Source organism: Poromitra crassiceps (assembly GCF_964638095.1).
Source record: "Poromitra crassiceps genome assembly, chromosome: 14".
Lineage (NCBI taxonomy): Eukaryota > Metazoa > Chordata > Actinopteri > Beryciformes > Melamphaidae > Poromitra > Poromitra crassiceps.
In genome coordinates, this window is record NC_139633.1 from 10122121 (window position 1) to 10136114 (window position 13994).

Sequence of the window (13994 nt, forward strand, 5' to 3'; positions counted from 1 at the left end):
TAACATCACATAATGGCCTCACACAGGGTGATCACATAACATACTGTAACATAACATAGTGTAACATAACATAGTGTAACATAACATACTGTAACATAACATACTGTAACATAACATAGTGTAACATAACATACTGTAACATAACATACTGTAACATAACATACTGTAACATAACATACTGTAACATAACATACTGTAACATAACATAGTGTAACATCACATAATGGCCTCACACAGGGTGATCACATAACATACTGTAACATAACATAGTGTAACATAACATACTGTAACATAACATACTGTAACATAACATACTGTAACATAACATAGTGTAACATAACATAGTGTAACATAACATACTGTAACATAACATACTGTAACATAACATACTGTAACATAACATACTGTAACATAACATACTGTAACATAACATAGTGTAACATAACATACTGTAACATAACATACTGTAACATAACATAGTGTAACATCACATAATGGCCTCACACAGCATGATCACACATAACATACTGTAACATAACATACTGTAACATAACATACTGTAACATAACATACTGTAACATAACATACTGTAACATAACATAGTGTAACATCACATAATGGCCTCACACAGCATGATCACACATAACATACTGTAACATAACATACTGTAACATAACATACTGTAACATAACATACTGTAACATAACATAGTGTAACATAACATACTGTAACATAACATACTGTAACATAACATAGTGTAACATCACATAATGGCCTCACACAGCATGATCACACATAACATACTGTAACATAACATACTGTAACATAACATACTGTAACATAACATACTGTAACATAACATACTGTAACATAACATACTGTAGTGTAACATCACATAATGGCCTCACACAGCATGATAAGCAGTCTGAGTGCTGCTGTCTGACCAGCCTGGGCTGACTCACCCACTGCAGTGCTCGAAATATAGCATTGTGGGTAATGTAGTCTGGGCTCATGTATTCTCCTCTGCCTCTCTGCACACTCCTGACCCACAGACCTAACCTCAGCCCGCAACTTGTGTGTGTGTGTGTGTGTGTGTGTGTGTGTGTGTGTGTGTGTGTGTGTGTGTGTGTGTGTGTGTGTGTGTGTGTGTGTGACCTGTAGGGATTTGTGGGAAGATGGGTATAATAAGAGGACGATGGATCAAAACTACTAACACTCTCTCTCTCTCTGTCGTTCTCTCTAACACCCCCCACACCCCCCACACACACACACACACAAACACCGACACACACACACACACACGGTCGGTCGGTCGGTCGGTGGGTGGGTGAGGAGTTCAGTGGAAGGACAGACTGGCTGGCTGGAGGCCAGGTAGCCTTTTTACTGGCTGTGGGAAACACTGCGCCGCTGTTACCACTAATGTCTCTCTCTCTCTCTCTCTCTCTGTCTCTCTCTCTCTCTCTCTCTCTCTCTCGCTCTGTCTCTCTGTTTCTCTCTCTCTGTCTCTCTCTCTCTCTCTCTCTGTCTCTGTCTCTCTCTCTCTGTCTCTCTCTCTCTCTCTCTGTCTCTGTCTCTCTCTGTCTCTCTCTGTGTTTCCACCCAACTGTCAGTGGCTTTTAAGCAAACTGTTGAAATATGGCAACAAATAAAATGCAAGTTAGGAGTGGAGCCCTGCATTCTGGCCTGAGCCCGAGGGGGCCCGAGACCAGGCCCGGCCCGGCTTTCATGTCACTAGCCTCCCCCCTCCCCATTTTTTTTAATAGCTTTGAGACATAAATAGCCTATCATCATATCTTAGGCAGACATACCAATCAAATAAACTAATTTAAGAAGTTAACAATTTGATTATAAAACAAAATAAGTGTTTTGTTTTGTTTTGTTTTTCGCTGCCGTCGCACGCAGTACAGTTCAGGATGCAACGATCACACAGACGGTAGCCAGCGAGTTTCGTCTGTTTGATGCTGTTGATTGTTCGCCATGTAAACATGAAAGCCAGATTATTGACAATTCTGGCAGCAGCAGAGGTTGAGGATCCCCCTGGCAGGAAAAGAGGTAGGAGGAGTCACACTGACGAGCAGTGTGCTTTTCCTCCAAATGTTCAACTTTCTTCAGCTTGAGACGCCCAGAGCGCACCGCCAAAAACACTAGCTGCCAAGAGCGCTTAAACACCAGGCCTTGAAAGAGGAGCGCGCCTAGCGAGTCGTTACCATAGAGAATGAATTGCAGAAAGGCGCTGGCGCTGGCAAAAACACAGGGCCAATGTGCACGGCACCTTAAACAACAAAGAACTTTTGTAAGTCAATTCAATTCTAAAGTCTAATTTTAGTATAATTTGGGTTTGTTTAGTTTCAACTGATTAGATGAATGTTGGGGTGCTAGTTATAATTTAAATTGGACGGGAGAATCTCAGCCTAATATTACTGTAGTGTGTGTTCACATGTGGTTGGCCATCTGTTGTAGTTTATTGCCAGTCATGAGTGTTGGTTATATGTGTACACAGAGATGGGCAGTATTTTAAATACATGTACAGTATTTCAAATACGTATTTCAAATACTTTTTTGTATTTTGTCATTTGTATTTGGCTGAACTGAGAAAAATAAATTGTATCAAAATACTTTCAGACCTTGTATTTTTCAACCACACATCAGAGGCAGAGTAGGGTGGGTCTTGAGTCAGACTTCACATCACTTCTTCATCTAAACTGACGCCTCGTGTTGGTGGACATTCCCCCAGAGATAAAGTACTCATTTATTCACCTTATGTTCCAACACAGGGGTCAGCCAGTTACTTCCTATTGTGTTTACACTTCCTGTGACAGCACAGTACTAGTGACAACTGATGGTGTTTTGAACAGGAAGTCATAACACAACTTGGTCAAGTGGGCGGGCCTACATAAGGTGAATATGATTAAATATCGCATGCTATGGCAAGCTTACTGGATGACACTAAAATACAACAGGACGCATTTAAACTGCAAATGCGGTAGTGAATGTGATTAGGGTTAGCGTGAGCGGAAGCGGAAGCGGGAGGTTGCGGGCGGCTTGCGGCACGTCAGATGGAAACTTGGATGGAAACATGGAAGTGAACGGGGGAAAGCGACCACGACATGTTGATACTGAAAAACAACTACGGTAGAACTGAACTGAAACCTCAGCTGACACGGGCTTTTCACCCTCAACGTCACTCAGCAGCTCAATCTCACTGGTTTGTCTCTCCAGTGCACAAGAGGTGAGACTTGAGAAGGTGGAAATTATATTACTTGGACAAATTGTTTCCAAAACAATTTCTTAGGGAAGTGAATATTTTTGGTTCAACAAAAGAGCTGTCAAAAGAGCAGAGTGTGAAGTGAAAAAGGTGAATTGTGAGATCAAAAAGATACACTGTCTGGATTTAATCATATTTTTTTTATCAGTTCGTCTTTACAAAAGAATCAAAAGACGAAGGTGACTATTTGATGACTATTGACTATGACTATTTTGCCTAATACTAGGCAAAATAGTCATAGTCATAGTCACCATGTGAAGATGGTTCAATCAAGCACTGGCCCATCTGCAAGTGAAACTGCTTACTGCATATGCAAAGCAGTGTATCCTATTAGAGCAACACAACTAATATACTGTAGCAATCCGGTGTCTCGATGTGTAAAGCGAGCACGTTGGTCCTTGTCCCTTTGGTCTGATGTGTTGCGCTTCTAAATGACAGACCCGTGTTCGATACCGGCCAGCTCGCCCGTGCCGTTACAATACATACATACATAAAAAAAAAATTGTGCACAGCTCAGCTCTACGTGTGAATAAATACACTGCTACAAAGCTGACAACCTCACCGTTTCCATAGCAAGTTCCCCTCAGTGCCATATAGGGATGCACGATATATCGGCAATCATATCGGTATCGGCCGATGTTAGTCATTTTTTAACATATCGGTATCGGTCCGATGTTGCAATGTTAATATCGGTTATCGGTATCAGCCAAATTCTTCACATTGAGATGAAATAATGCAGTAAATCTATGATTTATGGGCTTTTACAAATGTTTTTGAAATAAAGAAATGTATAACTTTTTCAAATTCAGTGTTTACATGTGTTTTTCAGTATGTACATTTTTTTTATTATCATAGAAATGTGTTATACAGATCATATCGACATCGGTAAATATCGGTTATCGGCCATAACAGGAATCTTAATATTGGTTATCGGCATCGGCCAAAATTGTCATATCGGTGCATCCCTAGTGCCATACTCCAGCACTTCCTGGTTACCTTCCTGAAAAGTAAGCTTTTGTGGTGGAATAATTAATGTTGCTGTATTTCTATGTACGCAGCTTGTTAAATAAAGACTATTATGTGACAATTTACTGACGTGATGGATGTGAAGTTGTTTAAAGGGTACCTATACTATGCTTCTTCTGGAGTTCAGTTATTTATATACTGTTATGATGTGATATCTGCTAAACATGGGTCAAAGTTCCAAAACGTGAGGTTAACATGTATAAATGCAGCCTGTAAGTCAAAAGCCCTCACAGCTGAGGGAGAAATAGTGTTGGATAAACTGAAATGGAAGAACTGTGTTAGAGAGTGCACAAAGGACAATACTGTCACAGAGGACTAAAGAGACGATTTACCATCTAAAGAAACAGAACATTTCACATTTGAGAAGCTGGAAGAATTAGTTGCAGCTCTTTATCGGTTTTTATAAAAATTTATTTGTATGTATTTTCAAAATACAAAATGTATTTATATTTCAAATTTTTCAGACCAGTATTTTGTATTTGCATTTTGATAAATTTTGAGCAAGTATTTGTAATTTGTATCAAAATACTTTTTGATGTATTTTTGCCCATCTCTGTGTGCATATGTGCCCAATATTTAGCTAGTTGCTGGATGAACGGTTAAAGTTTTAATTCCAGACTATTTGGAAAATCCAGTGATGTTGAAATTTGAAATTGTTTATTAGAATGTTAATACTGTTAATACTTGATACGGTTTCCAGTACATTTAGTGCTGGGAAAAGGCACACGCACGCGAACATGCACGCACGCACGCGCGCGCGCGCACGCACGCACGCACACACACACACACACACACACACACACACACACACACACACACACACACACACAGTCTCTTGTCTCATTAAGCACGACTTTGCCTTGGAGCAGCGAGACTCACTGAGTGCTTCCCATGCTTACTGAGAGACTGCACTGCATGTGTGTGTGTGTGTGTGTGTGTGTGTGTGTGTGTGTGTGTGTGTGTGTGTGTGTGTGTGTGGTACTGAGTGTGCCTCGTGTTGTTGACCTCTGGGACAATACTGCACTGTGACATCAGGGAATGTCCTTAGAGAGCTGCCGGAGACAGAAGAGGGAGTGATGGAGGGGGGGAGGATGGGGAAAGGAAGTAAGAGGAATGGCGGGAGTAATAGATACAGTCAATGTCTCGTCATAGACGCTGGGGTAGCTGGCTGGGGGCGTGGTCAGGGTGGGGTAAATCCTCCCGTTCTCCCCATTCAGCATAGTTAGCATTTAGCTGCCGTATTGCACTGCAGAGAAGTAACATTAGAAAATGACAAAAGACTCCTCCAATCTGGCAGTGGAAATGTATGCACAAACTTTGTGTGTGTGTGAGAGACAGGGACAGGGCTGTGTGTGTGTGTGTGAGAGAGAGACAGGGACAGGGCTGTGTGTGTATGTGTCCTGTGTGAGACAGAGTGGGGGTGTATGTGTGAGGAAACAATAATTATTTGTGTCCAGTGTTCACCCATTACAAAAGAAGTGTGTATTTGATTGTTATGTTTTAGTTTTACACAGGGCCGCCGCACCCTATACGCAGAGTACGCAGACTGCGTAGGGCATCGTGTGACTGAGGGCACCAAAAAAAAAAAAAAAAAAAAAAAATTTTGGTGCCCTCAGTCAGGCCACTCACTGAACAGCAGGCCAGGCGCCGCCTACTGGTTTACTAGTGGTTTTATTACTTTATTCAGGGTTAAAGTGGGTGCATCTCATTGTAAAATTGGACTCGGCCCAAATTGGGCTTCAAACGGCCCAAATCTGTCTTCAACCGGCCCAAATCTGGCTTCAAACGGCCCAAATCTGGCTTCAAACGGCCCAAATTGGGCTTCAAACGGCCAAAATCTGTCTTCAACCGGCCCAAATCTGGCTTCAACTGGCCCAAATCTGGCTTCAAACGACCCAAATCGGGCTTCAAACGGCCCAAATCTGGCTTCAAACGGCCCAAATTGGGCTTCAAACAGCCCAAATTTTTCACCGCCGCCCTTCGGACGCCGGCACGCACGTCGGCCCATATCGGCCTGGCCTGCTTGGTATCTAATGCCCGGCCTGAATTATGATCCCAGTCCGCCCCTGCTTGCATGTACAGTTTAACAATCGCTTGTTTGCTGACATGTACAGTAATTCTAACAATTGTTTGTTTGCCACATGTAATGTAATGTGAGATACACTAGTATCGTTCATAATTAATGATTTTGCAGTCTTTCGTTTGACAGTTATTGAAAGTTTTGCAGGGTGGGGGGGGGCACCACAAAACAATTACGCTTAGGGCACCCAAATGGCCAGCAGCGGCCCTGGTTTTACATCAAATTAATTAGATGAACTAAATCGTTTACATACTATATTACCAAATCACACACATACATACCTAACCCTAAAAATGTTTGTTGCCTGCTAGCTATCAGACAGCATAGAGAGGCTTAAATATGTGCTGTATCGGTATCGGATCGAAATCGGTATCGAATCGGGTATCGAAATTTGATCGGAATCGGATCGGTTTTGAGGCTAAAATATCGGAATCGGATCGGAATTGAAAAATCTCGATCGCAGCATCTCTACTGCTAACTAGGTAACATCACTATATAAATATTGTTCTTCACAGCCATAAATATCAGAATATGTGAGTGAGATGATCGGCAGGGTTCTACACGCTTTCCATTCTAAAACATTTTCTCCAGGCAGACTTAACTGGATGTGATTTTGGTGCAGGGTATTTGATATAATGCATGCTGACAGCAGCTGTGTCACAAGAACATCCCTCTATCTGAACATTATTCTGATCATCAACACAAACTGTGAACTCAGAGTGGCTCTACCACAACATCAAAGCTAGAATTATACAGACCTGTATGGGACCACAATGCCCATAAAAATTCCAAAACTATTCAAGACCTGGAAATGATGAAACTATAATTTTTTTTTTAATAAAGGGAGAAGGGGTTTGGGAGGGGGTGGTAAGATTTCAGTGAGAGGAGGGGAGGAGGTGAGAGGAGGAGAGGAGGTGAGAGGAGGGTAGGAGGTGAGAGGAGGAGAGGAGGTGAGAGGAGGAGAGATGAGGGGAGGAGGTGAGAGGAGGAGAGGAGGTGAGAGGAGGGGAGGAGGTGAGAGGAGGAGAGGAGGTGAGAGGAGGAGAGGAGGTGAGAGGAGGTGAGAGGAGGAGAGGAGGTGAGAGGAGGTGAGAGGAGGAGAGGAGGTGAGAGGAGGGGAGGAGGTGAGAGGAGGTGAGAGGAGGGGAGGAGGTGAGAGGAGGGGAGGAGGTGAGAGGAGGAGAGGAGGTGAGAGGAGGAGAGGAGGTGAGAGGAGGGGAGGAGGTGAGAGGAGGAGAGAGAAGGTGAGAGGAGGTGAGAGGAGGTGAGAGGAGGTGAGAGGAGGTGAGAGGAGGAGAGGAGGTGAGAGGAGGAGAGGAGGTGAGAGGAGGAGAGGAGGTGAGAGGAGGGGAGGAGGTGAGAGGAGGTGAGAGGAGGTGAGGGGAGGTGAGAGGAGGTGAGAGGAGGAGAGAGGAGGAGAGAGGAGGTGAGAGGAGGTGAGAGGAGGAGAGAGGAGGGGAGAGGAGGTGAGATGAGGTGAGAGGAGGAGAGAGGAGGAGAGAGGAGGTGAGAGGAGGTGAGAGGAGGAGAGAGGAGGGGAGAGGAGGTGAGATGAGGAGAGAGGAGGAGAGAGGAGGAGAGAGGAGGAGAGAGGAGGTGAGAGGAGGTGAGAGGAGGGGAGGAGGTGAGAGGAGGGGAGGAGGAGAGATGAGGGGAGATGAGGGGAGAGGAGGTGAGAGGAGGAGAGAGAAGGTGAGAGGAGGGGAGATGAGGGGAGATGAGGGGAGAGGAGGTGAGAGGAGGAGAGATGAGGGGAGGAGGTGAGAGGAGGTGAGAGTTGGATGAGCGAGCAGAGGGAGGGATGGAGGGAGACAGATGCACATTGTGACTGGGGCTTAATTAAAGACAATAATGTTGTTTTTGTAGCCCTCTTTGTAGCCCTCCACAACAACAAGCCTCTCAGCCATGGCCTACTTAGAGTTGAGAGAACGCTGAGAACTTTCTCCGCTCTACCTCGCGCTGAGAGAACGTTCTCCGCTCTACCTCGCGCTGAGAGAACGTTCTCCGCTCTACCTCGCGCTGAGAGAACTTTCTCCGCTCTACCTCGCGCTGAGAGAACGTTCTCCGCTCTACCTCGCGCTGAGAGAACTTTCTCCGCTCTACCTCGTGCTGAGAGAACGTTCTCCGCTCTACCTCGCGCTGAGAGAACGTTCTCCGCTCGACCTCGCGCTGAGATAACTTTCTCCGCTCGACCTCGCGCTGACAGCAGAGATCATGTGCAGGCAGCTTTAGACTTGAGCCATCTTGCTCAGATTTCTCCTCCATTTGGCAACAACATGGCTATTTTTCTCAGACTGCCACCATTTCTCTCTCTTACTCTCTCTCTCACACACACACACACACTCTCTCTCTCTCTCCTTGTTGCCTGGCAACCAGGCTCGTAAATGTGATCCTACTTGTCTGTGATTGGCTGAAGGGACATAAGAGCGATCCAGCGGGTCCATGTCACAGTTAGAGGACACACACAAACACACACACACGCCCCCACACACACACACACGCCCCCACACACACACTCACACACACACGCGCCCACACACACACACACGCCCACACCCACACACAAACACGTCTCCTATAACCAGAAATGTGACATGCTTCATGCGCTCATATCTAGTTTATTTTCAAATGTGTGTGCGTGTGTGTGTGGGCATGTGTGTGCGTGTGTGTGTGTGTGTAATCACTGTACTGCCTAACTTCCAGTCCTACATTGTCCTATTCTCACCTCAGATTGCATTTTGCAGCTCTCCTCCCATTTAAGGGATTCTCTGAGTCAACTAGGCTGTTTTAGCTGTATGTACTTTGCATCACTGATGACATCACTCACTGGTGACATCACAATGATGTCACAATGTCTATGACATCATATTACATCATAAGTGCCTATGGCATCATTAGTGATGTCATAAGATCATAATGATGATCAATGACATCATCGGTAGTCACCTGACCTACAGGTGACAGGTGACTACATCATTAGGGCACAGTGATGTCATGTCACATTTTGATGACATCATCCGTCTTGACTTCATTAGCATAAGGTATATGACATCATCATATACATTGTGACATCATCAGTGGTGACATCCAGCTAGTTTAAGATGTCCCTGCTTGGGAAGCCATTGCTCCCTAATGATGTCACTCAGTGATAATACTGATGATGTCATCAATATGTCGCATCACTGCTCCCTAATGTCCCTAGGAGGCTGATGACATCACAGTCAAGCAATTGCACAGGAAGGGGAGGTTTCCACAGGAAGGGGGTTTCCACAGGAAGGGGAGGTTTCCACAGGAAGGGGGGTTCCACAGGAAGGGGAGGTTTCCACAGAACCTTTGAAGGGGTTTCCACAGAACCTTTTGGAGCGTCTGCAGTGAGATCATTCATCCAGGCGTTTTTGGAGCACGCCAGCGCCCTGACTTCCCTGACACCTTCGAAAACCACGTACGGCTTGTTTAGGACCATCCGCTTTCGCAGCCAACACCACAGTTTGTTCTGCAAATTTCACGACAGATCTTGAATTTCATGTTGTATTTCTTTCTCGCTCTGCATCCGCCATGATGAATCAGCAAGTCTCATCTGATCGTTCTTTGTGTTTGTTCTTCGTCTGTTTGTTCTTCATCTGATTGTTCTGTGTACCGCGTACAGGTTGGTTTGTGTGTAAAATAATAAATAAATAAAAAATAGCCCGGGGTCCATTTGCGACCGGCATTTACCAAAACATGTAGCGAGACCCGGCATCTATTTGGGACTCGGGGTTTATAAAAGTTTTACGGTATATATTGTTTCTCCGTTTTTTCACCAACCTCATTGTTTGTTATGTTCTTTGCCATTCATGCAAATTGCTGCTGTAACGGTGTCACTTCCTGTCAGGGATTAGTTCAGCTGGCGTGAAACTAGCTGGCAGGGGAGGTGGTGGCTCTGCCGAGTTCTGGGGGCGTGCAGTGACTGCAGTCCCATATTGGTGTTGCCAAGGGTAGTTGGGAGGTGGGGCCATGTACGCCGGGGGAAATGGGTACATGTATGCAGCGGCTGTTGGATAGTGGGGGTATCCTATGTTGGCTGCGGGAGGGAGAGGGCCCTGGTAAAAGCCGTGCTGATACACAGGGGCAGCATAGGGGTAGTTCTGAGGAGCCGGTGGAGGACCATAGCCATCCATCATTCCAGGTGAGGGGTAGCCATAGGAGGCGGCAACATTTTGGTTAGAAGCAGCGCAGAATGAATTTGGGGACAGTCTGAAGAGATGCTGGCCCAGCTCTATGGCTCCCCCACTGGTGAAGGACATCTTGAAGCTGGCCTGGCCCTCCCAACCACCACCATGCTCGGCTGACAGTGTCCCTTTAATGTAGTTGGCTGCAAATAGTGGCTGCTCAATGCTGCATCGCTTCATCAGATAGAAGGGGAACATGGCCGACCCCAGGCACACCTTAGCATTACTGGACACAAATACAAGCCTGTGTGCTGTGAGGTAAACAGTGCCCTTCTTGGTCCCCCTCAGTAGGTATGTCTTGGCGGTATCACTGAATATCAGCTCCACATTCTTGCAGTCCATTATCACAGTTTCTCCGTTGTTTATGAAAACACAACCATTTTGTGAACGATTTTGATTCAGAGACATGGTTGCCATACAGCTTCTGCTCTTCCACTTATAGCCTCTGCAGGGAAGGATTTATGACATCACTGATGATGTCACAATGTCTATGACATCATCGGTCGGTATGGCATCAGTCACATATGACATCATCAGAAGTAAGGAGGTTGTTTTCTTGTGGCTGGTGTTTTATTACCAAAAGCAAGTAGTGGGTCATTATGGTAGTTCCATAGGTCATAATGTGCACTAAAAAGAATCACACCCATGTAAAGTAGTCGGTGCAGACATCATAAGTGTCTGACACATCATTGATGATGTCACAATGTTGGATGCGCGTTACTGGACGCATGGCCAGCAGCTCTATAAGTCATTCTGTAACTGACATCACTAATGACATAGTATAAGAGATACTGATGATGTCACAATGTCTATGACATCCCTGATAATGCCACAATGTCTATGACATCATTAGTGTCACATCATCAGTGGCTATGTGTTGTATGACATCATCAGTCACCACTGGCCACCAGTCATATCACTCGACGGGTATGGCATCATCATTTGGGGGCGTTTGCATGCTTAGTTGATGGATTGTGTTAATAATATGACATCATCAGAACGGTGAAGCCGCTTGTCTAATGACTTTGCGTGTCCGGCCGTCCTTCCACTCGATGATTGTGGAGCATGACATCATCAGTGGGTATGACATCATCAGTCGGGGGCGTTTGCATGCTCAGTTGATGGATTGTGTTTGTTTACTTATATGACATCATCAGAATGGTGAAGCCACTTCTATAACTATGTGTCCGTCCGTCCGTCCGTCCTTACATTCGATGATTGTGGGGCATGACATCATCAGTGGATATGACATCATCAGTCGGGGGCGTTTGCATGCTCAGTTGATGGATTGTGTTTGTTTACTAATATGACATCATCAGTCACCACTGCCCACCACTCAAGGATTGTGGGACATGACATCATCAGTCATATCACTCGACGTGTATGGCATCATCAGTCGGGGGACGCTTGCATGCTTAGTTGATGGATTGGGTTACTATGACATCATCAGAACGGTGAAGCCGCTTCTATAACTGACTGCGTGTCCGGCCGTCCTTCCACTCGATGATTGTGGGGCATGACATCATCAGTGGGTATGACATCATCAGTCGCGGAGGTTTGCATGCTCAGTTGATGGATTGTGTTAGTCTACTTATATGACATCATCAGAACGGTGAAGCCACTTCTATAACTGACTGCGTTACCGGCCGTCCTTCCACTCGATGATTGTGAGGCATGACATCATCAGTGAATATGACACCATCAGTCGAGGGCGTTTGCATGCTCTGTTGATGGATTGTGTTTGTTTACTAATATGACATCATCAGTAACCACTGGCCACCACTCGAGGATTGTGGGACATGACATCATCAGTCATATCAGTCGGGGGCATTTGCATGCTTAGTTGATGGATTATGTTACTAATATGACATCATCAGAACGGTGGAGCCACTTCTATAACCGGCCGTGATGACATCATCAGTTAATAATAAAGGCATGTCTGTGCCCCTGGGCTAAGCCCGCAATGTCTTCAGACCCTAGAAAATAAAAATATAGCAAGAATTAGGGGCTACATGTCCAGACAGGATCTAGAAAAACTAATTCATGCCTTCATCTACAGTAGGTTAGACTACTGCAATAGCCTTTTCTCTGGTCTCTCCAAAAAAGAACTTAGGCAACCCCAGCTCATTCAGAATGCTGCTGCTAGAGTTCTAACGAAGACTAAGAAAGCTGATCATATCACTCCAGTTCTCAAGTCCTTACACTGGTTGCAACTTGCCAGTGTGTCATAGAATTGATTTTAAAATACTGTTACTAGTCTACAAATCACTCAACGGCCTAGGCCCAAAATACTAGGGCTGTGGCGATTCACTTATCTCCCGATTCGATACTATCACGATTCTTGGGTGCCGATTCGATTTATATTGCGATTCTACGATTATTGCGATTATATATATATTATATCATGAGTAGGGCTGGGCGATATAGTTAAAAACAGGGGCGGATTGGGATCATAATTCAGGCCGGGCATTAGATACCAAGCAGGCCAGGCCGATATGGGCCGACGCGCGTGAAATTTGAGCCGTTTGCGCCTAATTTGGGCCGTTTGAAGCCAGATTTGGGCCGTTTGAAGTCCAATTTTACAATGAGATGCACCCACTTTAACCCTGAAGTGTAATTCTTACTTCAGACTAACTAATAAAGTAATAAAACCACTAGTAAACCAGTAGGCGGCGCCTGGCCTGCTGTTCAGTGAGTGGCCTGACTGCGGGCACCCCAAAAAAAAAAAAAAAAAAAATTGCGATTATCGATTCTGGAATAAAAGATCGATTCAAAAAATCGTGACATAAAAATCGCGATACTTAGGTGAATCGATTTTTTTCCAACACCCCTACAAAATACATCGCTGAATTGCTCCCACGCTATGAACCGTCTAGACCTCTCAGGAGAGCAGGGTCCGGCTTACTAACTGTCCCTAGGATTAAATCAAATCATGGGAAAGCTGCATTCGCCCACTATGCTTCTGCTAGCTGGAACAATCTGCCTGAAGACATCAGATTTGCCCCAACTTTACTTACTTTTAAAAATAGACTAAAGACTTTTATGTTTACCGTCGCTTTTAACTGCTGACAGATTGAAATTGTGTTTTATTCCTCTGTAAGTTTTTATCTATTTTTGCAACTACTCTGTTGTGATGCTTTTAAATGTCTATTTTATCCTCTTCTTTTATTCTCTTATTTTCTTGTGTTGACCATCTTATGTGAAGCACTTTGAATTGTCTCGATCTGATTTTATGCAAACCCATTGCTGTGGCATGTACGGGTAACAGAAGCCGCAAGGTACCAGTAGAGCAGGGGTGCCCAACCTTTTTTGACCCAAGATCTACTTTTCAAGTAGCCAGCCTCCCGAGATCTACCAGTCCAGTTTCAACATCGCAAACGCACACACATCGTTTCCAGCCTACAGTAACTAACCT

At 44.8% G+C, this 13994-nt stretch overlaps 2 protein-coding genes across 2 annotated transcripts in view; both read right to left on the reverse strand.

Annotated features, from left to right (window-relative positions):
- The window catches only part of LOC310789409 (protein MTSS 2-like), a 76066-nt gene that overhangs the window by 33700 nt on the left and 28372 nt on the right, over positions 1–13994 (reverse strand). The window lies entirely within an intron of this gene.
- LOC310789508 (WW domain-binding protein 2-like) lies at positions 10229–10987 on the reverse strand (the record flags this gene model as incomplete). Its single annotated transcript, XM_083651150.1, has 1 exon — positions 10229–10987. One exon carries the CDS (start codon positions 10985–10987, stop codon positions 10229–10231), a length of 759 nt encoding a protein of 252 aa, XP_083507276.1.